We start from the raw sequence: 17,583 nt of genomic DNA on the forward strand, positions 1-17,583 counted from the left end.
GAATTTTAGGAAGAGATTACCTTAGTTTATCCAGGTGGATCCCAAGTAATCACAAGGGTCCTCATAAGAGCGAAGCAGCAAGGTCAGACCAAAGATGTGAGAACAGGAGAGGCAGAGTCAGGGAAAATGTTACACTGGTGGCCTCGAAGGTGGAGGAAGGGGCTATGAGCCGAGGTATGCAGGTGACCTCTAGAAGCTGGGAAAGGCAAGGAAACATTCTTTCTAGAGCCACTGGAAGCAGCATGGACCTGCTGACACTTACTTGATTTTGTCTCAGTAAAACCTATTTCAGACATCTGACCTCATGAATTATGTTTATGTCGTTTTAAGCTACCAGTGTGTGGTAATTTGTTGTGGCAGCAATAAGAAACCAATACAAGGTCACACTGATTTTTGATGTAAAAGAAAAAAGTAGACGAGAGATGATTAATTCACTTGGTAGCAGAACAGAGAGTTAAAATGTAGCAGTCAGCAGGAGCAGAATTTGGAGAAAAGCTACACCAACTCTTGCTCTCCCTGAGTTAGGAGAGGCTCATTCCTTCTTTTCAGGTCAGACCACATGTGGCCAGGCTCACTGGTGGGGAGTGCTGACAGGCTGATTCTAGTTCAGTTATGGAGGAACTTTTTATGAGAGTCTCTAAACACAAATTTCCCAGTTGATGTAGGTGGTAGGGTGGGCTTTGTTCCCTGTCATTTTATTAGAATTATTGTTTTATTCCTATCAGCTGGACGTTTGTTGGACGAAAGTCCCTCCTTCATTTCTGAGACTAGATTTTAGGCATTCTCTGGATCAGCAATTTTGACTCTAATGTGCACAAGAAGCACCTGGGGAACTCCCTAAAATGCAGACTCTGAATCAGGTCTGGGTGGGACCCAGGAGAGGCTGACCAATTGCTGGTCTGCAGCAACTCTGTGTAATAAAGTTCTAGAGACCTGTGCTTCTCAAACTCAAGGGCACATTCCAGTCACTGGAAGGGCTTGCTAAACCACGGCGCTAGGCCTCCCCCAGAACTGATTTAAAGTCCCAAGGGCGGGGCCGCGCAGCAGTAAGGCCTGGGCGCCAGATGTGGAGGGAAGGAGCTGGACTAGCCTTCGAGCTGCTGCCACTGCCGCGTGGACACCCATGAGGACCATACTATCGCCACCGAGAATATGCACGAGAGTCCATTCCCATCCCCCAGGTTGAGCCTATAGTTTCTCTTTCCCAGCAAGAAATTAAAACGCTGGAAGATGGTAAAGAAGAGCTTTCCAAAGTGCGGGCAGAGCTATTCCGATTGGCTTCAGAGAACGATGTCCCAGAATGGAAGGAACAGGGCACCGGTGACATCAAGCTCCCGAAGCGCGAGGAGAAAGGGACCATTGGCTTCCTCATGAGGAGGGACAAGACCCTGAAAGTATGTGCCAACCACTACATCTCCGCGGTGATGGGGCTGAAGCCAAACGCGGGCAGTGACCCGCACTGGGGGGCTGGAGCACCGACTTTGCTCACCAGCGCCCCAAGCGGGAGCGGCTGGCCACCCGCTTCCTCGATGCTGAAAATGCACAGAAATTCCAGCAAAGTTTGAAGAACGCAGGTGAGGTAGAAGAGAAAGCAGGATCCGGCAAAAAAGACGATGATGCCGAGAAAAGCCGAAGAGCTAGTCACTCCTCCGGTGAAGGAGGAGAGCCAAGCAGTCTGAAGATGAGGGGACCACGGAGTAAGCTGAGGGGAAGCAGTGAGTCCTCCGCCCTGCCCTTGGTTTCCTCTCCTTCCTTTCTTAAAGACCACTGTGCCCTGCCCCTTCTTTTCGGTTTGTGTAGTTGTGTTTTGTTTTTACAAATTTTAAAGGGGCTTTATAAAAAGAATTAAATTCCAACATTCAAGTGTTTTGGGGTTTTTTTCCCCCTAGTTTTTTGCCCTACTGAAGGTAGCTTCAGAAAGTCTAGTTCCCGGTCATGAAAGTGCACTGTGCTCTCTTTTCCATAGTGGAAACACTTATTCATAGCCATCAAAAATAGTGAGTGGACAACACACTGGAAACCTTAAGAGAAAAAAAGAAGGAAGGAAAAGTCTCAGTGGGGTCTGAAAGTCTGCATAGCTAACAAGTTCCCTGGTGATGATGACTGTCAGGAACCACTACTTTGGAAGATTTCTATCTGTGACCCAGACTGTGACCCCTTTTGTAATTTAGTGTTGTGTCCTGCTGGACCGCTGGAGTTTTGGTTCTTTAACTTACAAAGTCTTTTCATTACTCCCAGAACCACTTGGGAGGGTTTATTCATTCTTCCTTGAGTTTAGCTTATCTTTGTTGTTAATAAAACGTAAATTCCAGACATTTCTTTTCAGGGTGTTAGTGAGATTTGTGTAGAAGTCTTTGCATGTCCGCTGGCCCTGGGCACTCACTGCAATTGAACACTTACTGTACGCCAGGCCTGGCCTCGGCCCCTTGCTGACTCAATGTGGCACCCTTCCCTCCACTTCAGCACCACCTGTCTGTGACCCTCCACAGTAGTAGTGCCTGGGAATTTCCCTGCACGTCACTCTCTGTGGTGGATGCGTCCTCTTAACCTGTATATGGAGCTTACCTAGTGCCAGGCATCATACATCCAATATCCCATGATGCCCTGAAATTGTGCCTGATGGTCCAGGGAAGGGTGGGTTAAGCAAGAGGGCGTGGGAGTAGGGGAGCCAAGGGCACACTGGGAGGAGGGATAGACGGGAACTGACTGACTGGGTTAACCAAGCCCATCAGGTCCCACCAGGGGTCCAGGGAGGCCAGTGCTGCTAAGCCATCCAGGGCAAGAAGCCACAGTGAAAGGGGGTGGGGTCTCAGCAGCACAGAGGCTCTGATGAGATGCAAACTGCCCCCCATGACTTGCCATCCCTGTCCAGTTTCTCCACTTCCTTGATGACCTCCACTGCCTCTCCACAGGCCCCAGAAAGCCCACTGCTGCAGGAGTCAGGCTAGGCAGGAAACATGCAGCAGCCTCCTCTCTGGTCCACTTTATTTGGGAGCAGGGTGGGGGGACCTAGGCCTGCTGTGCCCGAAGCAGTGCTCGCACCTGGCCGATCTGCCAGTCGACACTGGAGCGCGCGGTGCCACCCAGGGCAGTATATTGCTCCACGCTGTGCCCATAGTCCCACACGTGGCTCACGTCGCCCGAGAACAGGGGGCTGGGGAAAAAAAGGAGATGGGCTAGGGCAGCCCAGCCACCCCATCCTCAGGGGCCTGGGTTTGTCCCCTGGGAGGCAGCAGAGGAAGGGGTGGGGGCTGCACCTGATGGTCTGTAGCTCCTGCAGTGACAGCTGGTTGAGGGGGACCCCCTTGGTCTCGGCCATGAACACTGCTTTCCCAGAGGCCTCATGGGCCTGGCGGAATGGCATCTGCAGGTGCAGAGCGGAGAAAGCACCGAGGCAGGCTTCCTGGGCTCCCTGGCTTGCTGTGGGAGCCCATGCCCTCCCTAACCACCCCCACCTCTGAGGGGAGGAGGGGGGTGTCCCTCCTGCCCCACCCTACCCCTGCCCCTCCACCCCAGCTGCCTATACTTACTCCTTTGCGGACCAGGTAGTAGGCGAGGTCAGTGGCCAGCATGTCAGGACTAAGAGCCTGCCACATGTTCTCACGGTGAATCTGGGGGGCGCGGGTGGGGGAGTGGTGAGTCCTGTAGTCTCCCAGGCCTGAAGCTGCCAGCTCCAGGTCTACCCCTCAGCCAGGAAGGAAGTCTCCTGCCTTGGGCAGAGCCACTCTTACCCACCCTGCTTTGCTCTCTCAGCGCAAGCCATCTTTTCATAATTGTTGATAATTTTTAGTTGTGCTATATACAGCGTTGCCTTTATGGTTTCAGAGTCTTTATGTTTGGTGCGCATCAGAATCACCTGGAGGATTTCTCACAAATATAAGTCGCTGGGCCTCACCCCCAGAGTCTGATTCAGTAGACCTGGAGTGAGGCCTGGGGCTGTACGTCTGTCAAGTTCTCAGGTGATGCTGATGCTGCTGGCCCCAGAACCACACTGAGGGAACCACAGCTTTACAGTCACAGCATTTGTAATGAAGTGACATGAAGGTGGGGATTTGGTTCAAAAGAAGGGGGGGCAGGGAGTGGGTAAAGGTAGCTGCCAAAGCAAGCGTGGCCATGAGGTGGTTATTGCTGAAATTGAGGGTTGGTATGTATGGGTTCATTATACATTTTCTCAACTGTTGTATACTCAAATTTCCCATAATAAAATGATTTAAAAAGAAATCTGGTCAGGCCAGTTGATGGGACTCCTTGAGTCTAACCCGTTTCTATAACTTTTGTCCCTTCACTATTCCTCAAAGGCAGGAACAAACACATACTCCTTCCCCTGACCCAGGTCTTCTGGACCACCCACCCTCGCCTCCTCTCAAGATGACCCCTCTGGCACGCCCATCCCAGAGTTCAGGGGCCAAGGAGAGAAGAGGCGTGTCTTGCCTGCAATGTAGAGATGACGCCAGTGGCCACTTGGAGGACGGCACTCATGGTTTCAGACACTTCAAACACAGCTTCCTTGTCCTCCTGGAAGACAAGTGGCAGGAGGTGAGGGCTCAGCAGCCCCATCTCCCACTGAGGCATCCCCACTGCTTTCCCCTGGGAACATTCAGCACCACTCGTACCAGGCACCACGGGAAAGGAGAGAACGCTCAGGGTGGCAAAGTCTGGCTGCACGGGATAGAAGGAGGCAATTCTGTGGGGCCCCTGCCTGGGAGTGCCAGGGCCCTGAGAACTGGTATGTGATGTATATGCAGGTGGGTCCCTTCTCCACTCCCCACCCCACCCCCGCCACTTTTGCACCTGTAAGTCCTTGTTGTAGGTGCTCGGAAGTCCCTTGAGGGTCATCAGGAGCCCAGCACACTGAGGGCAGAGTAAGGATCAAGAGGCAGAACCCCTGAGCCCGTCCTAGAAGCTTCCTCAGGACCCTTTGGGTCAGCCAGAAGCCTTGCCCCACTCCCTGCCCTTCTCACCCGTCCAAACACTCGCCCCGCCTTGCTCCGGATCAGCTCCAGGCTGTCTGGGTTTTTCTTCTGGGGCATCAGGCTGCTTCCGGTGCTGGGGACAGAGATGCTGCAGCTGAAGGGGCTCCTCTGCCCCTTGGCTGGTGGGCTGGTTGAGGTGGAGAGGAAGGAAGCCATGCTGGTGGGAGCAGAGCTGGGGCAAGGTAGCGTGCAGCCTTACCTGTAGGCATCAGAGAGCTGCACAAAGCTGAATTCTTTGGTGCAGTAGAGGATGAGATCCTCAGCCATCCTGCTGAGGTGGGTCATGCAGAGTGAAGCCCAGAACAGGAACTCAGCTTGTGGGAGAGAAGGGAAAGCAGGCTCTCTGGTCACCAGGCCTCTTTGGCTTTTCACCCGGCCTGGAGAAGCTCCAGGTCAACCACATGGAGGGTGAGAGGTTGGACAGCAGCTGGACTGCAGGACAAAGGAGGGGCACAGTGCTGGGGATGAGCGGGCTGGCCCCCAGGACTCACCCACAAAGTCACGCTCACTGGTAGCATCCATGCTGTTGACAGTGATGGCCCCAAATTTCAGCTCTGGACAAGGGGGGAAAGGGGAAGGCAATAGGACTGAGTTGGAGGGCAAAGTGGGGTCTCCTCTTCCATGAACCAGGGTGCCCAGCCACCTCCCTTTGGCCCCCTTCCAGGGAGGAGAAGTAGGGAGGCAGAAGAGGTGTGGTGGGGGTCCCTTGTACAGGTCCCAGGAGGGAGGTGGGAGCCCTGAGTGTACCTTGCCTCTCTATCTTCAGTGTCCATAGGTAATAAACAAAGGTTTCACCCAGACCCCTGCCTTCTCTCTGCAAGACTCTGTAGAAGCCGACAGTGACCCCCCAGGGTAGGGTGGCGGGGGGCTTACCTGCTCGGAGCAGCTCCCGGTCCACACCCAGTGGATTGCCTGCAATGGCCCCACTGTGGGGACAGGGGGTTTCTAGTGACCAGGACTCCTGACAAGAGGCCCTGGCACAGACATACATGCACACCCAGAGCTGAGCCCTGGTTGCCAGGGCTGTGGCCAGTCAGCTTGGTGCCCGATACTTGTCCCTGTGCAGGGAACATGGCCGGCTCTCTGGAGCATCCGTCTCTGGAGAGCTCTGGCCCTGCTCTGACACGTTTGCTAGCTTGGTTGTCCACATCTTAGAACTGGGGGTCCATGCAGGGTCATGCCTACCCAGCCAGAAAGAAGCCTGGATGGGAAGGCCAGTTACCTGGTTTTTTGTTCCCCTCTGTCAAAACCCCGGGGGCCATGCTATGTGGCAGCAGCCTCACCCCCACCCCCCACTCGGAGTACTGGGACCTCACTCACCTCCCTAGGGGCAGGACATTGACCCGCTTCTGCACCTCCAGTAGCCTCTCAGAGTCTCTGGTCAGCGCCACGGCGTGGCTGTGGGGAGCCAGGGGACAGGAAGGTCAGGGCAGCCTGGGGCCCTCCCCACATCACAGCCCCTCCATCACAGTACCACTCACCTCAGGATCCAATGGCTCCAGCGGATGGGCTGAGCCCTCTGCAGGTGGGTGTACCCTGGGAAGAGGACGTCATGTTCCCTGCAGGGGAGGAGTAGGGGCAGGGTGCCTGAGGGGCTCAGGAGGCTCAGGCAGGGCCTGCCTGTGATACCTGGACCCTGCAGGCCTGGGCCCCTCCAGGGAAGAGCAGGGCAGGGCTACCAAGGATCTGCCTGCATGAGGGATCTCCAGGGGACAAGCAAGTTGTAAGAGAAGAGACCAGAAGTTGGGTGGTACAACCTAAGGACTGGGTCAGGGCCATGAGGCCAGGGGGCAAGGCTTGGCCACACCAAGCGTAGATTACACCCTCAGCTCGGGTCTCTGCATCTCTCACCAGCTGGGGAGGAGGCACACAGCGGGTGCGGCCTGGCAGTGGGAGCCATGTCTGTGTGTGTGCAACAAGCTCCCAAGGACCCCAGAACAGCTGAGGGCACTTCAGAGCAGGCGGGGCAGAGGCAAAGGTGCTGTAGGTGGTGGTTCTGGTTTGCTTTCTTTAATAAACAGCTTTATCGAGACATGATTCACACACAATTCACCATTTAAAGTGTACACTTTAATGTCCCACCATCACCACATAAATTTGAGAAGATTTCACTGCCCCTCAAAAGGAACCCTGCACTCTGAGCAGTCACTCCTTATTCCTCCCAGCCCCCACAGGGCAACTGTGCTCGTGCCCTCGTTTTCCCCCGGGGGTGAGGTCTGTGAAGCAGGGGTCACAGGGAGTTGGGGAAAAGAAGGAGTCAGCCCTGTCCCTGACACCAAACAGGGACTTCTCAGTTGCCAGGGCACAGAACCCCATTTTGGGATGAGGCTGGAGTGAGGCAGCCTTGGGATCTGTCCTTTGCCAGCCATGCTGCCTGGAATGGGGATGAGGGGCATGGGCAGGCTGAGGAGCGGCTCTGTCTGCGTCAGGCACTACCAGCCCCTTTCCTCAGGGCACCTGCCCTGTGCCTTGGCCACCCGCTCATGAATCCTCAGAGGGTGAGCTTGTCCTGTCTGCTGTGCTAGGCTGGTTGGGGGATTGGGGACACCACAAGAAATGCCCTACTCCTAGCTGCTCTGCCTCATTCAGTCCAGGAGTTCTGGGACCCCCTATACCTCCGGGACTGGCTCCTCTACCCTTTTCACCCTGCCTCCTAGATCTGGTATTCAAGCTGTCTGTCCCAGGGCAGAGGAGACCTGGCTGCACTCATGCCCTCTCTACCACCTGGGTGTCCCCAGGGGACTCACGCCTCTGCCCGATCCACCATGGTTTTGATGAGCTCCCGGAGGAGGGCAGAGAGTGTCAAGCAGTTCTGCCGCATCCACAGCCTGAGATCTGTCACTACCTGTGGAGAGGAGGAGGTAGCACTGAGGCAGACAGATTTGCAGTTTCCCTGGGGAGCCAGGACAGCGGCTGAGATCCGACTCTGCTGTTTGAGCTCCCCAGGGTTGGGCAGCACAGGGTTGGGGGTGGAGGGGCAACAGCACCTGGTCGTTTCGACTTCGTCCTGTGTGTAGTTTCCCTGCGGTGTCACCAATGAGCTCCTAGGGGTGGAGGGAGGCATGGGTCAGAGTCTGCTGCTCATGGCCCAGTGGGGTCCACCCAGGTGGGTGAACTTCCTCCCTCCCAGCCCCAGGGTCCCCTGGTCCTGCCCAAGTCTCTGTCATCTCTGCTGAGTCCTGTTCTGAGGTCCCACCCATACTCTACCAGTGACAAAGGGATCAGAATGATGGTGCCTATACTCAAAGTGGCCAAGAGCAAAATCGAGAGGGGAGGCTGGGGGACAGGACGGAGTCGTACCTTGAGACGCCGCTCATTGGCTGTGTGGATGTCCTCGTCATTGGGATTTAGTTTGAAGGTGCCCCGGGCCCACTCCTCAGCCACCTGTAGCAGATGGCAGCAACCCAGGGATCAGGTGTCAGGCATCGGCAGCCAAGAGGGGCAAGCCCTGTTTCTACCCCCCCCCCCCATCACTGACTGTCCCTGTGTTGGAGCTGTGTCCTGGGAGTGCTCCACCAGGCATGCCTGTGCAGCCCCCACCCCATGGGAGCATCTCAGGTTTGGTGCCCCTTTGCCCATGAGCCACGGGGCCACAGGGGCATTAAAGGATGAAGAGAGACGGTGAGCACTGCACATGGGTAAAGGACACCACTCTAGGTGAATCATCACCACAAGGGGATGTGGGGGGCTTGGGATGACACTGTGACCTGTGCTCAGGGATTTGGTGGGAGCCTGGGGCCACAGAAACGGAAGCACAAGGGCTCTCAGATGAACCTTGGGGCATGGAGAGTACCTTGTCCAGGCCCTGGAGTATCTGGTCCCTCTCGGCCTTGGTAAGGAGCCCTGCCTTCTCCAGGCCCCGGCTGTAGGCCTTGCTGCCCTGCACATCCACTTCCCACAGCTGCCGGTCGTAGGTGATGGACGAGTTGAACTTCTCCATGATGGGGTCCACTGCGCCCACAAACCGGCCGCCCCACAGCTTCCCGCTCTGGTCAGGAGAGCAGGAGCAATTAATCTCCTGCCCCACCTCGAGAATAGCGCCTCTCACAAAGGGCCCTCAGGAGGATAACCAAGTGTGCTGGCAGTGGGAGCCAGTCTCACGGAGGCTCAGAGAGATTTAGGCACTTGCCCAAAGCCACTCAGGGAGTGATTGTGGGAATGTGGCTGGACACTGATGTTAGGGCTCTTTCCCACCACAAGACACTGCTCTGGGGAGATGGTGGAAGGGTATGAGGCACCCCTGAGACCACAGCAGAACTTCTGGGGCTGTTCCTGCCACTGACCGAGGTAGAATCCAGAGTTTGGACCCAGCTCTAATGTACCGTGATGATGATAATAATACTGACTAACTATTATTATCATGTTAATATTATTAATAATATTAATGTTATTATTATTAATAATCAGTATTAGTAGTAGTAGTAATACTGGTAATAATAACACTGCATTCCCTGTTTACCAGGCACTGTTCTAAATGCTTGGCATGTACTGACAGTGACCCTCTGAAGTAGGCACCAATACTATCCCATTACAGAGAGGGGAAAACTGAAGCACAGAGCAGTGACGTGTCTTGCCCTCGTGGTGAGTGGCAGAGCCAGGACTGTAGCCCAGCAGTCTGAAGACAGCCCAAGCTCTGAACTCATGTTCTGCAAGACTATTCTGAACTTTTGCTGCAGGGACAGGCATGGAGGCACCTGAGGGACTCCATCAGGCTCAAGTTACCTGCATCTCCCTCCCATAGCTTGGGGCAGGACCTAAGGTCCCCTCACCAAAACTTCTTTGGAGAGTACCTCTGGCACAGCTTATCACTGGCCTTCTAGGAGGTCACTAGTTGACCCTCTGTCCCCGAAGAGCCAAGGGCAGAGGGATGGGATAGAGACACCTCTGTTTTGAAAGAGGGCATAGACTGGGGCATGGGACGGTGGGGCAGGCGGGGACAGAACAACTGTGAAGTAGTCAAAGTGCCCAGGGAGCCAAGGATTAGGAGGAGAGTCTACCAGGATGGAGGTGTGCATGGTACTTCACTGGTATCTCTTTACTGGTATCTCTTAAATGGCCACTGGGGACATGTCATCCTCTGCCTCAGACCTCTGTTAGCCACCTGACCATGGGTGTGTTATATAACTTCTCAAAGCCTCAGTACTGCCCCTCTATCAATGTGATACAAGTTGCTAAGTGCATACATAGCACAGTGCCTGGCACTCAGTAAGGACTCAATAGTTTAGGTATTATTAAAGGAGCAACTGAGGACTGCTAGAGCTAGGGTGTACCTTAGCTCGGTTCCGGTGTGCATCATGGGCCTCCACCATGCTCTGGCCCTGGGCTGTGAGTTGACCCCTCGGTGCCCTGCAGCCTTGGCCACCAGAGGACTCTGCCCTGCAGAAGCAGCCTCTACCCCCTCAGCCTTTTGAGCTGGACCTGCCCCTTACCCCCCTGCAGCCCCAGCAAGCCTTGATTTCCAGCAAAGCACCACATGGGGCCCTAGTCCCAACTACTGGGGCCAGAGGGCCAGGGCCAGCCAGTAAGGATGAAGAGCCAGCCTGCCCCTCAGCCAGAGGCCTGGCACCACCTCCCCCAGTAGGTCCTTGGACTTCCTGCCTGGGTTGTTAGTAATAACAGCTACTTAACAAGTGGGGCTGCAGCCAAACCAATTAGTACCATCCCACAGGACTGCCCAGGGCAGGCAGAGGTCATCTGGCACTCTCGTATCCTGAAAGCAGCCCATTCTGCTTTGTGGCCAAGCTCCCACCCCACTGGCAGGCTTAAAAGGACCCCACCCAGGAAGATGTTAGAATGAGGTGCCACAGCCTGGGCACCGAGGAGAGGGGAAACCCCAATGTGATGGGAGAGGGCCCTGCTCTAAGCCAGTGAACATCTGGGCCAGGAGGATCCCTTTAGGGCAAGGGACAGGGGCACTGGGTTGGGCTGGAATAAACAAGCAATAGCTAATTGAGAAGGTACAAAAGGAACAACAGTGTTGTTACCATGAGTATAATTTGCCACCACTTATTGAACACTTACTATTGCTTGACCCTGTCTAGGCATTCTATATGTGCTGTTACACCCTTCTATGAGGTGGGCACTGTCACCTCCTTTTTAACAAGTGAGGAAAGAGGTTCAAGGAGGTCAAATGACTGCTTCACAAAACAAGTCCATTTGGCTCCAAAGTCCAGGCCCTGCCCCCAGCCCTCCACCTGCACCTAGAAGCTGGCAGCACAGGCATTCTCATCCCATTTCAGAATCACAAATAGGTCCAGAGAAAGGAAGTGACTTGCCAGCTCATGAGGACCTGAAGGGACTGGAACCCAGACCTCCTGCTTCCCAGGCCCAATGACATCAAGCAAACAGCCCCTTTTATGTGAGGGTTGGAAGCAATGACCTCATGATCTAGCACCTTACAGGGGGAGGCAGACAGCTATTATTGCCCACTTTCACCAGTTAAATCAACCGAGGCCAAAGAAAAGGAACCTGTGCCTCAGACTCAGGAAAAGAACCCGAGTCTTTTGGCTCTAGGGAACAGAGGAAACTTCTGGGCACTGGGGCCGCAGGGCACGGTCCCCTACCTCCTGGCTCTTTCCACAGGCCAGAGTCACGTGGATTCTGCTACACAGGGACAATTGCCATAGCAGGAGGTCGGGTCAGGACCGCCTTCCCAGAAGTGTGCTTTGGTGGGTTTGCCACACAGACCGTCTGGGGAGGGGCGCAGGAGGAGCAAAGGTCTCTCCCAGGCCCTGGCAGGTGACTATTGCCTGTAGTCAGTAAAGACAATAACTAAGGGGGTGGCTGGCCCCCGGAGAGATCTCGAGAGCGGGTCACGGCTCTACCTGGCCCCCAGGACGCCCCTCCCTCTCGCTTGGAGTCTTGCAGGACCGGCGTCACCGAGATCCCACTCACCTCCGATGCCATGTTGGGTGGTTACTTGTTCTCCGGGAGCCTTGATCCTGCGGGTTTGGAAGACAACACCGGACTGACGATCTACTCAGCCTACTGGGCAGGGTCCTGCGCGAGGAGCTGGCTTCGGTCCCGCAAGGCGGGGGCCGCATGCAGCACTTGGGGAGGCGGATGTGATCAGCAACTTAGTCCTAGGTGCCCTCCAGACCCGCCCATCCTGCCCCTCATCCGGACGCCGTGCACTCACTCACCAGCACCTGATCGCGCCGTCTGTCCCTCGCCTGCCTCCAGCGGGGTATTCTGGCGGAGAGAGCGTCAGCAGCAGCCGGGATCTGTCCCCGCCTCCTGGTGGCCGCTGCACCAATCCCAAAAGGACTGGTGGGTTTTGCCTCCGCCCCTCAATACCGGCTGTGGGCGGGGCCATCCCCAGTCTGACTGTGGGTGGAGCGGCCTCAGGGTGTGGTTAAGGGGATAGCTTCTTAACAACCTACTCTAGGCAGCAGGTGCTGCGGACAGTAGACACCCGCTAGGGGTAGAGGCGATGACGCCGGCCCACAAGATATATATGTATAGTTGCGTGGCGATCATTTATTCAAGAAACACGTACCAGGCACCTCCTGTTTGGAAGGGACAGAGTTGAAGAAAAAGGATAGGTAGACGTTGAGGAAAAAGGAATGGGCATAAGAAATGACACCAGCCTCAAGAAGCTTTAACAAAGCATGGACAAGGTATGCGGTGGTTGCAGGGTGTCACAGGTCACAGAGGGTAGCACAGAGCAGAGAGAGTGTCTATCTTGGATACTCAGGGAAGATTTCCTTGACATGATTAACTAATTAGTCAACAAGCTGGGTTCTACACACGGGAGGTACAGTCTCTAACTCCTGTCCTCGAAGGGCGTCCAGTGGAAATGTCTCCTGAGTTGGGTCTTGGAAGATTAAAACATCCCTGCGGAGGGAGCAGCCTGGGAAAAGGCCTGAGGTCAGAACGTGAATGGCCTGCTTGGAGAACAGGAAACAATCAGAGTGGCTATAAACAAAGGGTCAGGGGCTTGAGGATGGGGCTGGGGACGAGAGGTGGGAGCTAAGGTGAGGCAAAATTGTGAAGGGCTTTGAATGCCAAGGGAAAGAGTTTGGTCTTGCTCCTGTAGGTCAAAGAGACCAGTGTCTGGGATGGCTTGTGGATTGAAGGTTTTCAGTCCTCACTCAGGAGTGGACTTCCTGGAATGTATCAGGCTTTTTCAAGCCTTCTTAAATGTTCTTCCCTATGCCTGAAATGCTCTTCCCTCACTGCCTCCTGTTTGCTACCTCCTGTTTGTTGACCAGTATTCTAGCCAAGCATCATCAATGTTGGGAGACTCTCAGCTGATTCAGGTGGATGCCAGATCCAGGTGCTATCGAGTAATCCTGAGCACAGGAGCATCTAACAGTCATTTCCTGAATTGGGAGCATCCTACTTGTGGCTTCTGGGAACTTCTCTCCCACACAAACATGAGCTCCTTGGAAGTAAGACCTCATCTATTTTACCTCTGTGACACCCAGAAGGCCACTAGGTGAACAGGAAAGCCTGTGAGAAACCCATGCGGTCCTGAAAACTAAGAGCATGTAGCATGTCCCTAGGATCTATCTGCTGGTGTCTGAGGCCTGACATCCATTCCTGGGAGGCCAAACCTGAAAGCTAGCTGTACTCTGCAAAATGAGTCACCTTCCTGAATATCCAGCAATATATAGGAGCCAAACTCTTTGGCAAATGAATTGAGACTGGAAAAGGAGTTGGGAAAAATATTTGAGAGCAGGGCTATAACCACAATACCTAACATGGCTACCCTGACTGGTGTGGCTCAGTGGATGGAGCACCAGCCTGCAAAACAAAGGGTTGCTGGTTCAATTCCTAGTCAGGGCACATGCCTGTGTTGTGGGCCAGGGACCCAGAAGGGGATGCTTGAGAGGCAACCACACATTGATGTTTCTGTCCCTCTATTTCTCCCTCCCTTCCCCTCTGTTGAAAAGTAAATAAAATCTTTTTTAAAAAAGAATACCTATCAAAGGAGTCCTAAAGTGGACATGAAGTATCCTTAGCATAAATGATTCATGAGCGGTAAGTAGTTGAGTTCCTTCGGAAAAAGCTGACATCCCTGAGCAAACCCCTGGGGCTCTAAGAGAGGCTCAGAGAAGTGTGCCTGCCAGTGGCCAGTCTGTTACCAGTGCATCAGACACAGCTCCCTTCAGACTGCCAGGATGAGGATGTGGGGCTTTGGGGACAGGGGTGCATTTGTTGCCAGGGTGCTGGTGTTGTTTGAATCCTATGATGAACAAAAATAGTGGCTGTGGTTGGATCAAATTCTCAAGCCTTATTAAATGACAGGTGCTCAATTTCATTGCCGGAAGACCCACACTATGAGAAATGCTAAGGAAATTCTTTGAGCTGAAGGGAAATGACATCAAGTGGAAGCTTGGTCTACAGTCAGGAATAAAGAATACCAGAGAAGGCAACTATGCATAGAAGACTCTTTTCTCTTAATTTCTTTAAAAACAAATGACCATTTCAATTAAAAATAGTAACAATATATTGTTAGTTTTATAAAAGTGGAGGAGGATACTAATGGAATTATATTGTAAGGTTTTTACATTATACATGAAGAGGTATAATATCAATCTAGGGCAAACTGGGATAAGTTAAGGATTCATATTGTAATTCTTAGAGAAACACCAAAAAACAATGTACATTTAAAAACCCAATAGAGGAGATAAAATAGACTTTTAAAAAAATTTATTAATTTTAGAGAGAGAGAGGAAGGGAGAGGGAGGAAGGGAAAGAGTGAGGAGAGAGAGAGAGAGAGAGATCAACTTTTTGTTCCACTTATTTATGCATTCATTGGTTGATTCTTGTATGTGCTGCAACCAGGGATCAAACCTGCAATCTTGGCGTATCAGAACGAGCTTGAACCAAATGAGCTACCTTGTCAGGACCTAAAATGGACTTTTAAAATATTCTCAATCCAGAGGAAGTTGAGAATAAATGACACAAGTGCAGACAGAAAAAAATAGCAAAATGATAAACAAAAAAGCAATAGTTGACCCTTGAAAATGATGTTGGGGCACCAAACCTCACACAGCTGAAAATTGTGTATAACTTTTGCATCCTGAAAACTTTCCTGTTGACCAGGAGCCTTACTGATAACATGGACAGTTGATTAACACATATTTTGTATGTTGCATGTGTTGTATATTATATTCTTACAGTAAAGTAAGCTAGAGAAAAGAAAATGTTATTTAAAATCGTAAGGAAGAGAAAATCCATGTATAGTACTGTATTTATTGAAAAAAACACATATAAGTGGACCCACACAGTTCAAACCCATATTGTTCGAAGATTAACTGTATATTAAAAATTACACTAAATGTAAAATAGATTAAACACTCCAATTAAAGGCAGAGATTATTAAAATGCATTTAAAATGTAAGGTCCAACTATATGCTATCTACAAAAAATCCACTAAAATATAAAGACAAGTTAAAAAGTAAAGAAATAGAAAAGATATACCATAAGAGGTCTAGAGTAGATGTATTCACATCAGACAAAGTAAACTTTAAGGCAAGTAATATTACCAGATATAGAGGATCATTATATAATGATAAGCGGGCCAATTAATCATTATATAATGATAAAAGGGTCAATTAATCATTAAGTGCTAGCTCTGTCCAGGTGGCTCAGTTGGTTGGAGCATCATCCTGTACAATAAAAAAGATTGTGAGCTTGACTCCCCATCAGAGCACATACCTAGGTTGTGGGCTTGATCCCTAGTCAGGGCATGTATAGGAGGCAACCAGTTGATGTTTCTTTCTCACATTGATGTCTCTCTCCCTCTCTCTCTCTCTCTCTCTTTCCCTTCCTCTCTCTAAAATCAATGAATAGCCCTGTCTGGTGTAGCTTATTGGATTGAGTGCTGGCCTGTGAACCAAAGGATCACCAGTTCAATTCCCAGCCAGGTCACATGCCTGTGTTGCAGGCCAGGTCCCCAGGAGGAAGCACGTGAGAGGCAACCACACATTGATGTTTCTCTCCCTTTCTCCCTCCCTTCCCTTCTTTCTAAAAATAAATACAGCTTTTAAAAAATCAAATCAAATCAATAAATATATCATCAGGTGAGGATTTTTCTAAAAATATCATCAAGTGCTAAGCATCCTAAATGGATCTGCTTCTAGTTACACAGTTACAAAATATATGAAGCAAATATTAACAGAACTGGAGGAATAAATAAATAATCCAAAATTATAATTGAAAATTTTATTAACATCCCTATCTGTGTAATGACAGGAGTAGTACATAAAAAATCAAGAACATGGAAGATCTAAACGAAATCATACCCAACTTGATTTAATTGGCACTTAGAGAACATGCTACCCAACAACTGCAAAATAAATTATTGGGGCCCTTTGCAAGCAGTAGATGATAAAAATTTTTGTATTTAAAAATGACTCATAAAAATATATTACAGTACAAACATATGCCATGAAATAACTCAGCAATAAAAAGAAATGAAGTATTTATAATATATGCCACAACTTGGCTGAATCACCAGGAAATTTTATGTTTAGTGAAATAAAAAAGCCAATCCCAAAGGAATCAGTTGGTGTTGATTCTATTAGTACAACATTTGAAATGACAAAATTTTAGAAAATGGAGGATGGAGTAGTGGTTTCCAGGGCATAGGGATGGTGGGGAAGGCAGTTATTACAAAAACAATATATACGTACAAGCCTTTTCATGAACATGTGATTTATTTCCTTTGGGTAATAGTATTCCAAAGTGGTGCAGTTTTACTTTTCTGACCAGAAGTATATGAATTTCAGTTCTGCACGTCCTTGTCATCTCTTGGAATGGTCGGTCTTTTCAACTTCCTCACTCTTACAGGTGCATAATGGCATCTCATTATTGTTTTAATTTGCATTTCCCTCATGACTAACACTGAGCATCTTTTCACATAGTTATATGCCATCATTACCTTCTTTTGTGAGGTGTCTGTTTAAATTTTTTTGCTCTTCTTAAAGTGTTGTTTGCTTATTGTTGTGTTTTGACAGTTCTTTGTATGTTCTGCGTGTCTTTCTTTCAGATAGATGCTTTGCAAAAATTTTTGCCCAGCCTGTGCATTATCTTTTCTTTCTCTTAATGCCATCTTTCTTAGAGCAAAAGTTTTAAATTTGATGATACAAGTCCCTTTTCAGATATGTGATATGTGGTCTGCAATTTTTTCCCCATACTGTGGATTGTTTTTTCACTTTCTTGATTGTGTTGTTTGCAGCACATTTCAAATCTTGATGAAGTCCAATTTATCTAAATTTTCTTTTGCTGTCTGTACTTTTGATGTCACATCTAGAAAAATAGTCATGAATATTTACCCCTATCTTAATTTTCAATTAATTTTTCTGTATGGTGTGAAGTAAGCATCCAATTCCATTCTTTTGCATGTGGATATGTTGTTATCTTAGTACCATTGGTTGAAAAGACTGTTCTTCTCCCTCTCCTCCATTGAATTGTTTTGGTGCTATAGTAAAAAATCAATGGACTTAAATGTAAGACTTCATTTCTGGACATTCAATTCTATTTCATTGATCTATATGTCTGCTTTATGCCTGTTTTATACTATCTTGACTAGTGTAGCACTGTAGTTAAGTTTTTGAAATGGAAAATGGGGGTCCTTTAACATTTTTTTCCTTTTTCA

At 50.5% G+C, this 17,583-nt stretch overlaps 1 protein-coding gene and 1 pseudogene across 2 annotated transcripts; one reads left to right on the forward strand and one right to left on the reverse strand.

Moving 5' to 3' along the window:
- Window positions 1–1,719, forward strand: part of LOC123806288 — a 78,592-nt pseudogene extending 76,873 nt beyond the window's left edge.
- A 1,249-nt stretch (window positions 1,720–2,968) lies between these two features.
- Window positions 2,969–12,254, reverse strand: ASL (argininosuccinate lyase). 2 transcript variants are annotated; one of them, XM_045819570.1, is made up of 17 exons: window positions 12,116–12,254; window positions 11,868–12,022; window positions 8,767–8,961; window positions 8,274–8,357; window positions 7,961–8,017; window positions 7,721–7,818; window positions 6,455–6,532; window positions 6,294–6,371; window positions 5,847–5,899; window positions 5,465–5,527; window positions 5,173–5,287; window positions 4,962–5,046; window positions 4,792–4,851; window positions 4,432–4,515; window positions 3,531–3,611; window positions 3,258–3,364; window positions 2,969–3,154 (listed from the first exon to the last, which is right to left on the reverse strand). In XM_045819570.1, the coding sequence occupies exons 2-17, from the start codon at window positions 11,877–11,879 to the stop codon at window positions 3,010–3,012; spliced, it is 1,395 nt and encodes a 464-aa protein (XP_045675526.1). In that variant the 5' UTR covers window positions 11,880–12,022; window positions 12,116–12,254; the 3' UTR covers window positions 2,969–3,009. The 2 variants fall into 2 exon arrangements, with proteins under 2 accessions (XP_045675526.1, XP_045675525.1); XM_045819569.1 differs by having other exon boundaries at window positions 11,868–11,914; window positions 12,116–12,224.
- Between the last annotated feature and the right edge of the window lie 5,329 nt (window positions 12,255–17,583).

The sequence above is a fragment of the Phyllostomus hastatus genome, unplaced genomic scaffold (genome assembly GCF_019186645.2).
Source record: "Phyllostomus hastatus isolate PE091 unplaced genomic scaffold, TTU_PhHast_1.1 phas_scaffold_385, whole genome shotgun sequence".
In the NCBI taxonomy this organism is placed as follows: domain Eukaryota; kingdom Metazoa; phylum Chordata; class Mammalia; order Chiroptera; family Phyllostomidae; genus Phyllostomus; species Phyllostomus hastatus.

Excerpts from the sequence above, each read along its gene's own strand:
- ASL (XM_045819570.1), bottom strand. Across the intron at positions 6,533-7,720 it reads ATGGTGGATCGGGCAGAGGC|GGAACATGACGTCCTCTTCC; the intron begins GTGAGTCCCCTG and ends CCTCCCCTGCAG. Across the intron at positions 3,365-3,530 it reads ACTACCTGGTCCGCAAAGGA|ATGCCATTCCGCCAGGCCCA; the intron begins GTAAGTATAGGC and ends CTGCACCTGCAG.